The sequence below is a fragment of the Oncorhynchus clarkii genome, chromosome 10, assembly GCF_045791955.1.
Source record: "Oncorhynchus clarkii lewisi isolate Uvic-CL-2024 chromosome 10, UVic_Ocla_1.0, whole genome shotgun sequence".
Taxonomy (NCBI): Eukaryota; Metazoa; Chordata; class Actinopteri; order Salmoniformes; family Salmonidae; genus Oncorhynchus; species Oncorhynchus clarkii.
Window position 1 is genome coordinate 48,525,700 of NC_092156.1, and position 19,412 is coordinate 48,545,111.

The window sequence follows — 19,412 nt, forward strand, 5'->3', positions numbered from 1 at the left end:
TTATATTTTTTTTGCACATGTATATTGTAACGACCCTGTCGATAGCGCGCCGGACCTCGGACTCGAAGGTCGAGGGTTCGAGACCTGCTCCCTGCTGTTTCATTACAATATAAAAAAATGAAATACTATACTCACGTAAGTATTCAGAACCTTTGCCATGAGACTCGAAATTGAGCTCAGATGAATCTTTTTTTCATTGATCATCCTTGATGTTTCTACAACCTGATTGGAGTCCACCTGTGGTAAATTCAATTGATTGGACATGATTTGGAAATGCACACACCTGTCTATATCAAGGCTCGCATAGTTGACAGTGCATGTAAGAGTGAAAATCAAGCCACGAGGTCGAAGGAATTGTCCATAGAGCTCCGAGACAGGATTGCGTTGAGACAGAGATCTGGGGAAGGGTACCAAAAAATGTCTGCAGCATTTAAGGTCCCTAAGAACACAGTGGGCTCCATCATTCTTAAATGGAAGAAGTTTGAAACCACCAAGACTCTTCCCAGAGCTGGCCGCCTGGCCAAACTGACAAAATCGGGTGAGAAAGGCTTTGGTCAGGGAGGTGACCAAGAACCCGATGGTCACTCTGACAAAGCTCCTCTGTAGAGATGGGAGAACCTTCCAGAAGGACAACCATCTCTGCAGCACTCCACCAATCAGGCTTTTATGATTGAGTGGCCAGACGGCAGCCACTCCTCAGTAAAAGGCACATGACAGCCCGCTTGGAGTTTTCCAAAAAGGCACCTAAAGGACTCAGACCATGAGAAACAAGATTCTCTGGTCTGATGAAACCAAGATTGAACTCGAAGGCCTGAATGCCAAGCGTCACGTCTAGAGAAAACCTGGCACCATCCCTAATGTGAAGCATGGTGGTGGCAGCATCATGCGGTGGGGATGTTTTTCAGCGGCAAGGACTGAGAGACTAGTCAGGATTGAGGGAAAGATGAACGGAGAAAATTACAGAGAGATCCTTGATGCAAACCAGCTCCCAAGCCCTCAGGACCTCAGACTGGGCGAAAGTTCACCTTCAAACAGGACCACGAACCTAAGCACACAGCCAAGTTTTTTTATTTGTAAAAAAATGTGCAAATATTTCTAAAAACCTATATTTGCTTTATCATTATGGGGTATTATGTGTAGATTGATGAGGGGCAAAACGATTTAAACCATTTTAGAACAAGGCTGTAACATAGCAAAATGTGGCAAAAGTCAAGGGGTCTGAATAATTTCCGAATGCACTGTGTGAGTATACGCAACCCTAGATTTGTGTCAGGGCTATATCTCGTGGAAGTATGAAATAGTATGAATAAATTCCTCAAAACACGTTTCAATCATTTCAATAATTTTTTGAAAATGTTGGTAACCCCTTTTATAAAAGTGATAATTCCCTCAGAGCCGGTGTTCGTGCCAATATATCCTACAAACACCGGCTTCTTGGGCATTATCACTTAAATATATACTGAGTGTACAAAACATAAAACACACCTGCTCTTTCCAGGTGACCAGGTGAAAGCTATGATCCCTTATTGACATCACTTGTTAAATCCACTTTAAATCAGTGTAGATTAAGATTTTTAAGCCTTGAGACATGGATTGTGTATGTGTTCTATTCAGAGAGTGAACAGGCAAGACAATAGCTTTAAGTGCCTTGAACAGGTTATGGTAGTAGGTGCCAAGAACTGCAACTGGTTAGTTTTTCACGCTCAACAGTTTCCTGTGCGTCTCAAGAATACCCCACCACCCAAAGGACATCCAACCAACTTGACACCACTGTGGAGTGTTATGCTATGAATTTCATTGACTCCACATAACCAGTCCCGGTAAAGGGTACACTTTCCCATGCATATAACTTGTCTTGAGGAAGTCGAGTGTGTATACACATACCCAAAAATGTGCATATTAGCTTTTATTTTTACTACCACTACCAGGAAGTGCTGAATTTTGCACAGATTTCTTGAAAACAAAGAGTCCAGACATTGCAAAAAACGGTCAAGTTACTTTTTTGCAATTCTGGAAGATGGCACCCTCCCTTCATAACCACAAAAACGAACCATAAAAAAATAAGAATTCAGAAGAGGGGTTGGATATAAAAAAAAGGCAAGGCTGAGTGATGACAATCCACAGGTGAATAACTGTCATGTATGCTGCTGATCTTTCATGGACAGTTGCCCCAATTTACCTCATTCCCCTGTGTGTGACTGTTTGTGACACTAGGGGGTACCCTTGCACACAATTTATTAACAGAGTTCTAACCAAACAGCCACTCGGCTCCAGCTCAGATTGACCCTCACCGACATCCTCTTCACTGTGTGGCCACATCACGTACTTTCTATAGCCCGTTCTACTACGTCGTTATGAGCCAGAGAGCTTGGAGTGTGGCTCACTGAGAGTAACTTCAGACTAACCCGAGACCAACTTTTCCTTCTAATAAAACCCCTCGGAGATACGATAAGTATGAAAACGAGGTCCACTGTCAGATAACGAATTCTCCCTACTGTGCTCTCAGCAAAGGACATTGCTGTATTAACCTTTCGAGCCCTTTCCCAAACTTTCATGAAAGCTTGGCATTTTACAAGACGCCTGAGGGCTATATTTGTCTGAGACAAAATAGTTTGAGAGGCCTTCTATATTTAAAGGAATTACAAAACAAAGCCAAATAAAGGCTTCGCTTCCAGAGTTGCCATCTGAAAAGTGCTGAAACCTCAATCTCTAATGGGTACATACAGTAACATAGATCTGTCTTGGTTCTATGATAATGGTGTTTGGGTTCATGTTTTCCTGTGAAACCATTGAGGGCCCCAGGCCATGGCCCACAGTGTATGTTGGAGAAAGACAACATTCCATCGTGTTTCCTGCCATTAATCCAGAGCAGGTTCCTGGGAACCTGCCTGTCACTCACATCGCAGAGATTTACTGGGTCTGAGGCTGGATCTGAAAAGCTTCCGCCTTGTTCTCATGTCTCACCTGCAGCCTTTGTCTGTAACGTTACACACTGGGATGACATTTCAATTACCTTCAATTACCGTCTTCTTCTATTTGGCAGATTAAAACTCATTTTCCGGCATCTGTTGCCAATCAACCCTTCGTTGTGATTAGATCACATCTGCTAAGAGAATCTATAGAGATCTATTGCATCTAACAGCGTGTCGTTTATGAATCGCGTATACCAACTTCATGCTTTACACATCCTTCAAATTTGATACGTGCACATTTAACGTGCCAATCCAACCCCAAAATGCAGCGTAGATTTGATCTACTTTATGGTTATTGTCTACCAATCCAGCCATATTGTAATCCCCTTTCCGTCACAACTTAGTCTTTGCCTCATTGTAGAGTTCACGTTTGTGAGTTGCGTTAGGTGCGAGCTCCAACACGTCCCCAATAGTAAGGGATCTACCGCACACAGATATCTCAGATATGCACTGGCAAGACCTGCTACTGTGCACTACAAAAGCCTTGATCGCCTCCAGCACTAAAGGCACTAGCAAGATTTGTAACTCATAAAATTTGACATTTATAAAAAAGGGTATGTGGAGAGAAGAGAGTTGTGGCCCGAGAGAGGAGCTGCTCATCACTACTGTGTCATGCAGAATATTGTCTAGTCTACAAACTGGAGCAATCTTTGGTAGTCCCAATGACGAGCTGTTGAGCTTGCAGCATACGATGGCCAGCTGCTGACTTTCACCCTACAATACCACTCGTCTTCCATTTACTTTCTCTGTTACTCCAACTTAGAGACAATTCATATACAAAACACTTGTGCTCCGGTTATACAGTATGTTATGTGAGTGTGTCTCAGTTTGAAACCCCCCCCCCACCAAAAAAAAAAAAAAACTCCAGGCTACAGTATGTCTCTATCATCCGGGAGAAAACAATGGGGGAAACAGAGCAGTTGTTGGGTGGAAATGAGTGTTTTGGCTGTGGGAGAATTGAATTAGCCAGATACTGTAGATGGGGAGATGTTCATTAGGAGCGGGATAAACATGGCCCTACTTGAGAGGATTGAGCCCATTAAGTGTAATGACTGTGGCTGGCCAGAGCCGAGCCATACTCGCTGCCTGGCTGGCTGTCCCCACGCCAGCAGCATGATGACGACAGATGTATAGCAGTTGTACACTAGGTGGACTCAAACAACCGCATTCAACAAGTAAGATGTGAGATTGCTTTGCAGATATTGATTAAAGACCATTGCATCAATACACTCTTCGGGGAAAAAAAGGTGCTATCTAGAACCTAAAAGGGTTATTTGGCTGTCCCCATAGGAGAACCCTTTGAAGAACCCTTATTGGTTCCAGGTAGAACCCTTTTGGTTACAGGTAAAAACCCCTTTTGGGTTCCAGGTAGAACCCTTTCCACAGAGGGTTCTACATGGAACCCAAAGGGGTTCTACCTGGAACCAAAAATGATTATTCTGTCGGGACAGCTGAAATACCCCTTTGGAACCTTTTTTCTAAGACTGTACCAAGGAATCAGGGAAGTCAACTTCTCAACATAGCCATATTCAATGACTCAAAATGTGTAAATCCTTTCATACAGCATAGTAACTCATAAACAGCCCTATCTGTACTACTAAAATAAAAACAAATGCCATTTAGATTTTATCCAAAGCAATTTACAGTAATACATGTGTACATTTTTACATATGGGTGGTCCCAGGAATCGAACCCTCTACCCCGGCTTTACAAGCACTATGTCATACCAACTTAGCTACAAATGACCACAACTCCTTCTCCTGCTCAATCATCCATGAAAATAAACATTGCTGTACAGTTGGACTGACTATTCACTCACTAGACCACCATGCCAGCATTGACACCCATGTCAGGGATTTACAAAGACAGGCATGACATATCTAAAGTTTACTGTAGACAGTCAGCGATGGGAGGATCGAGGAGGACAGTAGACAATCATACAGCACATAGTAAGGGCGATCATGCCGTTTGGTAGGTTATGTTTTGATAGCAGTGAATCATAGAATGAGTGCTTCTGCTTCTCCCCTCTTTACAGAGCAGTACAGTAGACCACCCTGAAAAGCAGGAGGCCAGGTGGTATGGTGATAAGTCATGAGGCCAAGTCAGATACGAACACCTTTCTGGAGAAGCACATTGCCTCAGCATGTTACAGGGGAATACACAGAGTGAGCATTTGAAAATAAGAGATTCTACTGTAGATATTGAAAATATAGCACCTTAAAAAGTGTGCTCACCAAGCGTCAGAGACAACAGTACTCACTGGTACACAGGCTCACACACACACACTAACTCCCAGTCTGGAGAGGCGGTGGCAGCTACTCCCAAAAGAGAGAGAGTGAAAGGGAGAGAGAGAAAGGAGGGCACTCTGCCGAGGGAGCCTGCCTGCTGTCACATGTGTCTGCGCTCACTTCCTCTGTACTCGGGCTTCACTGGAGACAGACACAACCCTACACTCTCTCACCCCATCTGGACCTGCAGGAGCCCCTATGGAATCTGGCCTCTCAATCTCTACACCTCTTTTCTGATTAAGATCATCTACAAGGATCTGATTCCAAATACAAAGCCTTCAGAGGGAAACTCAAGGGAGTAGCGATGGAAATACTTGGAATGAAACAATGAAAGTGGTCTCACATGCTGTACGAAGTGAAAGAAAATACTTCCTGGAGGAAAATGCTGTGTTTGAAAGGCACTCTACGGGGCTCATCTTATCTCAAGGTCAGTTCCTGGCTAAGGAACGAGGAGATCCTTGTGCTCTGTGGGATGAGAGTTCAACTGTGGGGCATTAGCTGATCCTTCATCATCTCCCCCTCGTCCTCCTCCCGCTCCCCCTTTCATCCCAGACACACCATGTGGATATTATCTTTAGTCCTTTGGATTCTCAATGTCACCAATCTCACTCGTGGTTATGACTATGATGAGTACCCGGGTGAGGAGGACACAAAGGTGAGTAACTAAACAACACGCTGCTGCTTTTGGATGATGTGTCATATTGTACGGTGCAGATAAGAATTGGCCAGACGAGGCTCTTTCCCGATGAACCTTCATTATGCTCAGAACTCTGATTTCAGTACAAAAATAAATAGGCATGTGAAGGTAATAGACTACTGTTATTGACTAAATCAGTTTGTTGACTAAATGAGTTGTCACAATAGTTTTTTTTTTAAAGAGACAGGCGGTTTCCTTGTTACTCGTCAGTGCTTTCACTACAGCGGGTGTGTCTTTAGTTGGGCAATAAAACATCCTCCTCGCCTTGTGGCTACATTGTGCATCATTAAAGGTGAATGAGTTAGTCATGTTGTACCTGTCTACTTCCACTATTGAGGCGGGTAGTAGGCCATACCTTTAGACAGACGTCTGCCATTGAAAAGGTTGAATGGAGAGAGAGGGACTGTCAATTTGGACAAAAGGAGACGAGTGAGGCTGAATAGCAAAAGTGACTAGGGATGGTTACAATTGAGTTGGCTACCTTGTTTAAATTGTGAGGTAAACTGACAATGGGTTGTGTGTGATGATAAACACTCACCCTGAGCGATCGATCGTGTGGGAGGTATACACCGTTTATCTATTGGTCAGCCATGACCTCATGTTGCCAAGGGGATGACCTCATGTTGTGTGATCTGAGCAGGAGCTTACCATTAGCCACAAGGGGTGACATTTGCAAGTCCAGTGGAACCGAAATCACACAAGCGGCTTACATAAAAGGCCACGTTCAAAATGTGAATCCTAAACAACATTAGAAGCAGCTACAGTGCCTTCAGAAAGTATGCATGCCCCTTGACTTATCGCACATTTTTTTGTGCTACAGCCTGAATTCAAAAAGTATATAAAAAAAAAATAATCTCACCCATCTACACACAGTACCCCGTAATGACTAAGTGAAAATATATTTTTTCGATTTTTTTGCAAATGTATTGAAAATGAAATACAGAACCATCTAATTTACATAAGCATTCACACCCCTGAGTCAATACCTTGTAGAAAGCACATTTGGCAGCATTTGCATAGCTTTAAGAGCTTTCACACCTGGATTGTACATTTGCCCATTATTCTTTTAAAAAATTCTTCAAGCTCTGTCAAATTGGTTGTTCATCATTGCTAGACAACCATTTTCAGGTCTTACCATAGATTTTCAAGTAGATTTAAGTCAAAACTGTAACTCGGCCAACATTCCCTGACTTCTTGGTAAGGAACTCCAGTGTAGATTTGGCCTTGTGTTCTAGGTTATTGTCCTGCTGAAAGGTGAATTCATCTCCCAGTGTCTGGTGGAAAGCAGACTAAACCAGGTTTCCTCTAGGATTTTGCCTGTGCTTAACTCCATTCCATTTAAAGCTCTCCTGTCCTTAATGATTACACACATACCCATAACATGATGCAGCCACCACTATGCTTGAAAATGGAGAGCGGTACTCAGTAATGTGTTATATTGGATTTGTCCCAAACATAACACTTTGTATTCAGGACAAAAAAAGTTCATTGCTTTGCAACATTTTTTTGTAGCATTACTTTAGTACCTTGTGGCAAACAGGATGCATGTTTTTTTTGAATATTTTAATCTGTACATGCTTCCTTCTTTTCACTCAGTCATCTAGGTTAGTAGAGTGGAGTAACGACAATGTTGTTGATTCATCCTCAGTTTTCTCCAATCACAGCCATTCAACTCTGTAACTGTTTTAAAGTCACCATTGGCCTCATGGTGAAATCCCTCAACGGTTTCCTACCTCTCCGGCAACTGAGTTAGGAAGGATGCCTGTGTCTTTGTAGTGACTGGGTGTATTGATACACCATCCAAAGTGTAATTATTAACTTCACCACGCTCAAAGGGATATTCAATGTCTGCTTTTTTTTTTTTTTACCCATCTACCAATAGTTGCCCTTCTTTGCAAGGCACTGGAAAACCTCCCTGGTCTTTGTGGTTAAATCTGTGTTTGAAATGCACTGCTTGACTGAGGAACAGATACTTGTATGTGAGGTAGTCATTCAAAAATCATGTTAAACACCGTTATTGCACACAGAGACCATGCAACTTATTATGTGACTTAAGCACATGTTTACTCCTGGACTTATTTAGGCTTGCCGTGACAAAGCGATTGAATACTTATTGACTCAAGACATTTCAGCATTTCATTTGGTTTTAATTCACTTGTAAAAAAAAATAAATAAAAAAATGTTTTAGATTAAAAAAAACGTATTCCACTTTGACATTATGGGGTATTGTGTGTAGGCCAGTGACAATTCAGGCTGTGACAACAACCACATGTGGAAAAATTCATGGGGTGTGAATACTTTCTGAAGGACCTATAACGTATATTTGAAAATGTCTGATAGTGAACCCAAGGCTTTCATCTGAAAATGGAGACCTTTGATTGTAACAGACATAATAACCTTGTTCCTTATCTCTAGGAAAGAACTTGGCTGATCTCAATGGAAAAAAATATGATCTTGCGTTGCTTTGTTTTCCCTGGGCTCAGACAGACACAGTGCTCCATACTGGCTCAGTTTCCATTCCATCCCTGACAGAAGTGACAGTCTAGCATTACCAACCTGGGGGAAAAAAATAACAGCATTTGTTTCCATAAGAGATAATGACAAGGTAGCACCCAGGCTGCTTGGTGGGTGTTGATCTCTGATAATGTTACAGTGACGCCCTTAGGGTTCGTATCGTAGTAGTGGCAGATTACAACTTAGTTCTGACTTATCAAATGGTCTTTATTACAAACATGTTTTTTCTACATGTTGAGATACCCATCCGTGTCATTTTATATAGTATTTTCTACATAATATATTGCAGTGGATGATCAACATAAACTGAATTTTGGTAGATCAAAGATATGAATTTGATGTTCTCATTGCTCATTTTCCCAATTCCTCATCAGGCCCCACTGGTTGGCGAAGGTATTAGTGGTTTGGACACCGTCTCCAATGTGGACGAGCTGGTGGAGCTGTTGTACCCAGAGTACAGTCTGGTGCAGCACTGCCTACGTAGGAAAGCCTTGCGCACCTCCCCTCCTCTCCATGCTGAAGACGATATCTGGGCCTGGGGCAAGCCCAGGGAGCTGGCACTGGTCAAGTCTGACAGCAGCATTGAAGGTAAGGCTCTTTGGTCAAATGGCCCTAACAACAGCAAACACCAATTGAGAGAGAACGTTGTCTGCCTATCTCACACGGGGGAACTGCTAGCGTGATAGCCCATTTCTCTTCCCCCCCAAACCCACAGATGGGAGCAGTACAGCTGTGTGTCGTTGTTAAAAAGGAGAGAGAAAAGCCTGTTCTTGTTTTCCTAACAGTTAAAGAGGCCCCTCACTCTTCCCTCCCCACTCATCAGAGACTGAGTGTTCCCTCTCTGCGCTCTAGTATAAACTAGCTGTGTCTGCTTCCTGATCACAGGAGCTCATCACAGAAGATATAGGCCCTACTGGAGAGCTGATTAAGGCTGAGTGGACCCTTATAACCTAAAGGACAATGATAGGAGGTGGCCTGGCCTCAGTTCACCCATTTACACAACAGACCTCCAGATGCCATTGAAAGAAAGTTGTAAAAAGGGCACATTACAAAACTGTTGATCTTGCTCCATTGCCTTTCATTGACCAGCCCCAACCTCTATGAAATGATGCCAGAAACAATTCAAAGAAAGGACATCAGATCCACAGACTAAAATTAAGCAAACAGTCAGGTCCAGTGACTAAAAGTCTTATGAAGGAAACAGTCATGCTGGATAATCAAACAGTCACGCTGGACAATCAAACAGTCACGCTGGACAATCAAACAGTCACGCTGGACAATCGACCAGTGGCAGAAAGTAGGACATCTGATTGAATTAGAAGACATTAAACAATGATACTTTACAAGAGACATCCCAAGATGAAAGAGCTGGGCAAACACAGTCAAAGCCACCTATTGTGTGCTTCCATCAGACAATAACAATAGACGTTTATTGGCCAGACGCCAAGTTGTCTAAAAAGTTAATATCATTAGGGGTTAGCTTTTCTCATTCTCCTCTCTTTGAGTATTTGCAGTCTGTTGTCCTCATATTCTGTTACCGAGACAAATTGCACATTGTTACGGTGATCATCCGACAACAGAAATTGCACTAAAAAGGAAATTATTTGTTGAATTCAATCTTTTAAAACATCGACATTACTCTTACACAATGTGGCTTAGTGGGTGGCAGTGTGGTTCTGTGGTTAAGTTATTGGGATGGGCTTTCCAAAAGGAAATTGCCCTTTACAAATCCAACCAAATTTGTAGGTGGTGGACGCTGTCGATGAGGTTGCAACCAATTAGCGCAGCAATATAGCCTAATAATGCAGCTATATTATTACCTGGGTGGCTGAAGATGGTCAATAACAGAATGTTCCCGACGATTCTATTCCACATTAGTCCGGATTAGTTATTATTCTCTAGACCTTGGTGGTCCTGTGTGGCTCAGTCGGTAGAGCATGGTGCTTGCAACGCCATGGGTTCGTTTCCCGCTGGGACCACCCATACGTAAAACGTACGCACGCTCAAGTCGCTTTGGATAAAAGCGTCTGCTAAACGGCATATTGTATTATATCATCCCTGATAACCTGTCTCTGCTAACGCCACTCCATACATCCCCAGTCATTCTGGAGGAGATCCAGCGTACCATGTGTACTCCTCGGGAGGTGTGTCTGGAGGTGTCTAAGGAGTACCCGGAGAGCACCAGTCACTTCTACGTGCCTCGCTGTGTGTCTGTGCACCGCTGTGGGGGCTGCTGTCCCCAGGAGGGTCTGTACTGCACCAACACCAGCCACATCTACATCAACAAAACGGTGAGCAGCGGAGGACAAACTAGATATCTTTCGACATTTTAAAATGACGCTACTGTACAGCGTAACACTTTACATCAAGTCGCTCTTATACCCGCGTTGTACCAATGGCACAGCTTTAGTAACAACATTGTATTCAATAGATGCCGAATCCGAATGTTAGTCATTGACACCGTGTTCTTTCCCCCTGTGGCCTCAGCTGGTGGAGTTGTCTCACCGTGACCGCTCTATGGTGATGGTGGCGTTCGTCAACCACACGTCCTGTGAGTGTCTGTCCAAGAGGCCCCTGCACTCCGTCATCAGGAGGGCCGCTGCAGCTCACCTCACCGTGTGAGTGAGTAGTGAGGACTAGTCCACTTTAAGACGTAACCTCTGACGCTGCCGATCGAGACACAATGTGCGCACACACACACACACACACACTTCATTATTATTAAAGGCCCAGTGCAGTCAAAAAAATTGGGTTTTTCCTGTGTTTTATATAGACGGGTTGGCTGACAACGTCACAAAAATTATGCGTGCGGGCCGGAATGGGCCGGAATTATGCGTGGGGCCGGAAGCCTTGCCACCAACTGTAACCACTCCCAGAATTATTATTATTATTTTTTTTAAAACAATTTTAATTGAAAACAATCACAGTAAGGTACTTAATTGTTACCCAGAAAATATTTGATATTGAGATAAAAATGGCTGCATTGGACCTTTAAGGAATACAGTATTTGGTTCATATTAAACAATATCGTCCAGTTTTAATGCAATGTAATAATATAGCTGACTGACTAAGCCAAGGATACTAAACCATTCCATCTAATCCTATTTTATGTGGATCAGTATCTGACGATGCAAGTGAATGAGCTAGACCATCAGCTATTCCGTCACAAGTGCTTTGCGTGTGCATTTGCTTTTGAACTGAGGCCATGGAGAAGAGGCCATGTTTCCCCCTGCTCTCTCCTCGTCTTTCTGTGTCCAGCCTAACTGCTCCAGACGGCTGTGTGTAGGCTGTCTGCCAGGCCAAGGCCAGCAGGGAGGAGGGCCAGGGGATTCAGTTCCCTCTCACAGACCGCCCATGGTGTCCAGCCCATTCACAGGAATGCTTTTGTGAGAGTAGCAGTCCCCCTAAGCCAAGACCTCTGATCTGATCCTGGTCTGTGTGTCCCTCCTTCCCTCTCCAGGTGTTCCCCGCCAGATGTTCCCTGCAGTACAGGACTGGTCTGGGACCCCACCAGCTGCCTGTGTGTTCCCATGGACACAAGCTCCTTCTCAGAGAGAGAGCTAGGTAAGTTAAACTAGCCCATACCCATACAAACCCAGTACAGTCGTTTCCGTTTGCCAACACCGAGAGATACTGTAGCCCATAGGTCAGGGAGTTGGTAAATGAGAATGATATAATGCCTCGCCGCATTGAAGTGAAATGTACTAAACCACATGTCTGTCTAGAGGTCAAGAAGTGACACTAACTAGCCTCTCTCCTCTCCACCATCTGTTGCAGAGCCCCTGGAGTCAGCCTTGCTGGAGCTGTGTGGCCCCAACAAAGTCCTGGATGAGGACAGCTGTGAGTGTGTGTGTCAGAACGGTCTGACGGAGGCCAGCTGTGGGCCAGGCTGGCGTCTAGACCAAGAGTCCTGTGAGTGTCTCTGTGAGGACCAGCCCGGCCCAGGGACCTGCCCACCCAACCAACGCTGGGACCCAGATCTGTGTGGCTGTGTGTGCCGGGCAGAGTGCCCCCGTAGTCAGCCTCTCAACCCAGAGACGTGCCTGTGCCAGTGCAGGGAGAGTCCTCACACCTGCCTGCTGCAAGGCAAGAGGTTCAACGCACACAATTGCAGGTAAAACAATTGACTCTAAAACACAGACCGCACAACAGAAGAGGGCGAAAGTTCAAACACTTCACATTTCATTAGGCCTCATGACACCGGTGGACATCCCCATTGCCATTTCTAGAAAACTATTCCCAGAACTATGATGCGGGTCAAAGTAATAATACGCGGTTGACCTAAGTGTGACAACTTGGGAACACATAGTACAAAAGCTATAACTGCTATAGCTACAGGTTATTTTAATTTGGCAAGAGCAACACACAACCTGTTCCACTTAAAGAGGAGACCGAGAGGAATTAAATAGAGGAAACTCAAACTCAGTGTGAAGTCTGAATCCAGATACTGTATCGGTATCATGAGCAATATGTATTTCAGGGGAATCTGTTCAAACGTAATGATAGTTATACAAATATTATTTCACACTTCCGGATAATGACAAGACATTCATGTGAAGAACTACTCCAGCGTGAGAATTCATATCCTGTTTACGTCCCTTTACAATGAATCTGGATAAGCGAGGCAAGGCACCTGCCACATTTCTTTGGAATGTAGAAACCAGACTTTCCAGAAAGCACAGAATTCCCCTCTTGCGAGAGATTAAAAATAATGTTTTATGTTCTATCCAAACAGCGGAAAGAGTTAGAGCATGTTTTATCAATGAGACAATGGGGATTGGTCCGAGATCACACACACAACTAGCTTACACACACAGGGTCATGCAAGTGGGTCACAGTTGAGTTGAAGTTACAGTACATTGCGTAAAACCAACTGTTCTATCGGTTTCTCTTCCCCTCCACCAAGCTGTTACCGGCTGCCCTGCAGAAAGCCACACAAGAACTGTCCAACTGGCTTCTACTACAGCCACTACGTCTGCCAGTGCATACCCAACCACATGAGGTCAGAGGAGTGGAACTGACAAAGCTGGTGTCACTAGCACTGGTGCCAAACTGCAATGTACTGTAACTGTATGGTGAAATAAAGCAGAAATGAAGGCTGACCTGACCACAACCATTGTCCACATGGGCCGGAATAGAGAAGAAGGTGTGGCAGAGAGGACACTGACCAAATGGTATTCTATACTCAACAATAATATAAACACAACATGTAAACTGTTGGTCCCATGTTTCATGAGCTGAAATAAAAGATCCCAGAAATTTGATATTTGCACAAAAAGCTTATTCCCCCCCCCCCCCCCCCAAAAAAAAACACACATTTGTTTACATCCCTCTTAGTGAGCATTTCTCGTTTGCCAGGATAATCCACCCACCTGACAGGTGTCACATATCAAGAAGCAGATTAAACAGCATGATCATTACACAGGTGCACCTTGTGCTGGGGAAAATAAAAAGTCACTCTACAATGTGCAGTTTTGTCACACAACACAGTGCCACAGATGTTTCAAGTTTTGAAGGAGCGTGCAATTGGCATGCTGAATGCAGGAATGTCCACCAGAGTTGTTGCCAGATAATTTAATGTTAATTTCTCTACCATAAGCCATCTCCAACATGGTTTTAGAGAATTTTGCAGTACGTCCAAATGGCCTTACAACCGCAGACCACGTGTAACCACGCCAGCCCAGGACATCCACATTCGGCTTCTTCACCTGCAGGATTGTCTGAGATCAACCCCTTGGACAGCTCATGACACTCAGGATTATTTCTGTCTTTAATAAAGCACTTTTGTGGGGGAAAACTCATTCTGATTGGCTGGGCATGGCTCCCAAGTGGGTGGGCCTATAACCACCCAGGCCCACCCATGGCTGCGCCCCTGCCCAGTCATGTGAAATCCATAGATTAGGACCTAATGAATTTATTTCAATTGACTAATTTCCTTATATGAACTGTAACTCAGTAAAATCACTGAAATTGATGCATGTTGCTTTAATATTTTTGTTCAGTATATTTCTACGTCTGTGAGGAGGAGCCATTTAACTGATACAGCTGTGAGGAGTCCCCAAATTTTTTCACTCAGGGCCCCCTAATACAAAAATGTTAGCTGACATGCCTCCTCCCCCTCTGCCGACCACCCCACAGTTTTGAAGCCACTGATTTAACTAATTCAGCTAAGAGGAGTCATTTAACTAATTCGGCACTTGAGAATGTACTGAAATGGTCCCCAAAAGAGTAAGCAACTTGTAACAGATGACTTGTGTTTTTATGTCACTAAAATAACATGTAATGAACGAACCCAGTCCTTTGTAACAATCAGTGTGTTATAAATTATAACGTTTTGATCTGTGAAAAGTGACAAAGCAACTCGCTGTAACTTTTGTAATAAATACCAACAATAGCTATGTTTGCAATGTACAGCAAGTACGTAGGCTATATGTATCTCGAAACCCTTTCACATTCCCTCTACAACACAACATGGAGACTAGACTGTGGGAATATTTTCATAAATTCTCCTGATAGGCCATGATCAACATGTTCTCCATCTTCAGGCCAGGGAACATAAAATGGAGCACAGTCCCCATTCCACAATTAACAACATTATGTAGTTGTCTACATATTGCTGTCATGGACATCATTGACATTGCCTCAGATACAGTGGCTTGCGAAAGTATTCACCCCCAATGGCATTTTTCCTATTTTGTTGCCTTACAACCTGGAATTAAAATGTGTTTTTTTTTGGGGGGGGGGGGGGGGGGTTGTATCATCTGATTTATACAACATGCCTACCACTCTGAAGATGCTAAATATTTTTTATGGTGACACAAACAAGAAATAAGACACAAAAAACTGAAAACTTGAGCGTGCATAACTATTCACTGCACAATTACAGCTGCAAGTCTCTTAGGGTTTGTCTCTATAAGCTTGTCATCATTCCTTCAATTCTGACCAGTTTCCTAGTCCCTGCTGATGAAAAACATCCTCAGCATAATGCTGCCACCACCATGCTTCGCTGTGGGGATGGTGTTCTCGGGGTGATGAGAGGTGTTGGGTTTGCGCCAGACGTTTTCCTTGATGGCCAAAAAGCTCAATTTTATTCTCATCTGACCAGAGTGCCTTCTTCCATATGTTTGGGGAGTCTCCCACATGCCTTTTGGCAAAAACCAAACGTTTGCTTCTTTTCTGGACACTCTTCCATAAAGCACAGCTCGTGGAGTGTACGGCTTAAAGTGGTCCTATGGACAGATACTCCGATCTCAGCTGTGGAGCTTTGCAGCTCCTTCAGGGTAATCTTTGGTCTCTTTGTTGCCTCTCTGATTAATGCCCTCCTTGCCTGGTCCATGAGTTTTGGTGGGCGGCCCTCTCTTGGCAGGTTTGTTGTTTTGCCATTTTCTTTCCATTTTTAATTATGGATTTAATGGTGCTCCGTGGGATGTTCACATTTTCTGATATTTTTTTATAACCCAACCCTGATCTGTATTTCTCCACAACTTTGTCCCTGACCTGTTTGGAGAGCTCCTTGGTCTTCATGGTGCCGCTTGCTTGGTGGTGCCCCTTGCTTAGTGGTGTTGCAGACTCGGGGGCCTTTCAGAACAGGTGTATATATACTGAGATCATGTGACACTTAAATAAAGTCCACCAGTGTGCAATCTAACTAATTATGTGACTTCTGAAGATACTTTTTTGCACCAGATCTCATTTAGGGGCTTCATAGCAAAGGGGGTGTATACATATGCATGCACCACTTTTCAGTTTTTTCTGTTTTGAATTTTTTGAAACAAGTAAATTTTTTCATTTCACTTCACCAATTTGGACTACTACAAAAATCTATTTAAATTACAGGTTGTAATGCAATAAAATATGAAAAATGCCAAAGGGGATGAATACTTTGCAAGGCAGTGTACAGTATGTGCTGCATTTAAAATGAGTTAAAAAAATGACATTTATATTTATTGTAAGTGACCCTGCACCTCTCTGAGATGACAAAGTCATGATGTAATTGGGAAGGAAGAAAATAATACTTAAAATGTAAGACCCATGCATATACTGTATTGTACAAAATGTGTGACTTAACTTGTGTGACATACTGTAGTCAGTGGTGACTGTGAATGAAAAGCGTGTCTCTACACTACATGGCCAAAAGTAAGTGGAACAATTCATTCCAAAATCATGGACATTAATATGGAGTTGGTCCCCCCTTTGGTGCTACAACAGCATCCAGTCTTCTGGGAAGACTTCCCAATAGATGTTGGAACATTGCTGTGGGGACTTGCTTACATTCAGCCACAAGAGCATTAGTGAGGTCGGGCACTGATGTTGGCCGATTAGGCCTGGCTCGCAGTCTGCGTTCCTATTCATCCCAAAGGTGTTCAATGGGGTTGAGGTCAGGGCTCTGTGCAGGCCAGTCAAGTTCTTCCACACAGATCTTGACAAGCCATTTCTGTATTGACCTAGCTTTGTGCACGGGGGGCATCGTCATGCTGAAACAGGAAAGGGCCTTCCCCAAATGGTTGCCACAAAGTTGTAAGAACAGAATCGTCTAGAATGTCATTGAATGCTGTAGCGTTAAGATTTCCCTTCACTGGAACTAAGGGGCCTAGCCCGAACTATGAAAAGCAGCCCCAGACCATTATTCCTCCTCCACCAAACTTACAGTTAGCACTATGCATTGGGGCAGGTAGCGTTCTCCTGGCATCCGCCAAACCCAGATTCGTCAGATGGTGAAGCGTGATTCATCACTGCAGAGAACAATTTTCCACTGCTCTAGAGTCCAATGGCGGTGAGCTTTAGACCACTCCAGTCGATGCTTGGCATTGCACATGGTGATCTTAGGCTTGTGTGCAGCTGCTCAGCCATGGAAACCATTCCATGAAGCTCCCGACAAACAGTTATTGTGCTGACGTTGCTTCCAGAGGCAGTTTGGAACTCGGTAACCAAGGACAGACAATGTTTACGTGCTACGCGCTTCAGCACTCTGCGTTCCCATTCTGTGAGCTTATGTGGCCTACCACTTCACAGCTAAGCCACTGTTGCTCCTAAATGTTTCCACTTCACAATAACAACACCCACAGTTGACCGGGGCAGCTCTAGCAGGGCAGAAATACAACAAACTGACTTGTGGCATCCTATGACGGTGCCATGTCGAAAGTCACTGAGCTCATCAGAACAGGCCATTCTACTGCCAATGTTTGTCTATGGAGATTTCATGGCTGTGTGCTCGACTTTATACACCCGTCAGCAATGGGTGTGGTTGAAATAGCCAAATCCACTAATTTGAAGGGGAGTTCACATATTTTTGGCCACGTAGTGTATGCGTTTTTAATGTCTTATCATATTTGTATGGTATTTAAAATAAAACTTGATTGGCTTTGGTAAATGTGTACGGTGTGTGTTTGATAAGTGTGTTAAAAGGGGTATTCCCAGGTAGCACATAACATTCTGAGAATCCTATGCTCGGTGAGCACGTGTTGTCCTATAGTTATTTTGCATACAACCTTCCCACAACATTCTGGGAATGGTGCAGGATAGTTGCTTGGCTTTGGAACATTCTCAGCACATTTAAGGAATTTGACAAAATAACAATTTTCTTGGCATTTCATTACTCCAACAGAACGTTTCCTAAAAGTTCAAATTAATTAAGTTACAATTAGTTGCATTGGTAATGTTCCAGGAACGTTCTCCAACTTGTTTGACATTGGGAATATTCTCAAATAGTTCAGGGAATGTTAAGAAACAACTTTCTTCTGTGGGAATTTCAGTACATCAGCATAACATTTTCGGCAGGTTTCCTCATTCTTCCATTTAAAGTCATGTTCTCAGAACATTAAAACGTTAGTAACGTTCAAAGAACGACATATATATTCCGTTCTCAGCGTCAACAAAACTCTCTCTATCCTCTATCTTGTTAAGTGTGTTGGCCGCGCCCACTAATTGACCACACCTGATCTTAATGAGTGCTTGTTTCCTTTGAAATGGGGTCTGTTTTAATATACATAACTGTTCATTTTAGTCTGAGTAAAAAAATCAAACATGGCATGCTATCCATGTGGCACAGTGGACTAAATCCATGTATAGAGAACAGAAGATCATGGGTTTGAATCTCACTGATGCACTGCCACAAAAAAAATCTGTGTGTTTGCATGATTAATGCCTAAGGAAATTCATTTCAATGTGTCCTATCTGTGCTTGGAGTTCAAAACAGTTAACCTAAGCTAGCAGTGTTAATACAAGTCTTATTGAAACATTCCGTGAAAGTTAAGGAAATTATTTAAAAAACTCAAAATAACCTTTAATTTCCATTCTCAGAACGTTAATAAAACCTCCCACTCAAAACGTTCAATTTTACTGGTAAGGAAACTTATGGCTTCGTTCCTAGAACCAATGGGAAACCAAAAACGTATGCTCCCACAACTTCCAAGGAACCATATGTGCTAGCTGGGTTGGTTGCATGTCAGGGAGTTTGGCAACAGACTATGGGAACCAGACCAGACTAGCACCATGGTGTGTGATGTGTTCACAACACCTTCTCCAATCACAAAAGAAAGGCAATGAAAACACACACCCCTGCAGTGGAAATGGATCCAGGACCTTCGTCTCAAATTCCTCATACCCGCCATATGTGTCCGGAACAATAAACACACTACACCGAGGTCAATTGCAGAGAGATCTAATTCCCTTCTGGCTTGTGTCTGTAGAAACTGCCATCCACAGTTGGTACTCTAAACCAGCTCATTCCTCTGTACAGAAACGTGACCGCATAGCTAAACTGAGTGATAGTATCTTTTGTTTGTGATATTCAAAAAAGTTTGGTTTATACATACAGAGTAGACACAGTACTTGAGACAGGAAGGTCGACTTCACTTTTTATCAAGGGTGATATGTTTTCTTAGAGGTCACATCGTTTTGTTTTTACAAGGTTAAACACTGAATGTCACCACCAGGAAAAGC

At 43.3% G+C, this 19,412-nt stretch overlaps 1 protein-coding gene across 1 annotated transcript; it reads left to right on the forward strand.

Moving 5' to 3' along the window:
- The first annotated feature begins 5,740 nt into the window (after window positions 1-5,740).
- On the forward strand, window positions 5,741-13,733 carry LOC139419615 (vascular endothelial growth factor C-like). Its single transcript, XM_071169595.1, has 7 exons — window positions 5,741-5,915; window positions 8,846-9,059; window positions 10,572-10,762; window positions 10,959-11,089; window positions 11,932-12,035; window positions 12,249-12,585; window positions 13,378-13,733. The coding sequence occupies exons 1-7, from the start codon at window positions 5,820-5,822 to the stop codon at window positions 13,490-13,492; spliced, it is 1,188 nt and encodes a 395-aa protein (XP_071025696.1). The 5' UTR covers window positions 5,741-5,819; the 3' UTR covers window positions 13,493-13,733.
- Window positions 13,734-19,412: the final 5,679 nt, after the last annotated feature.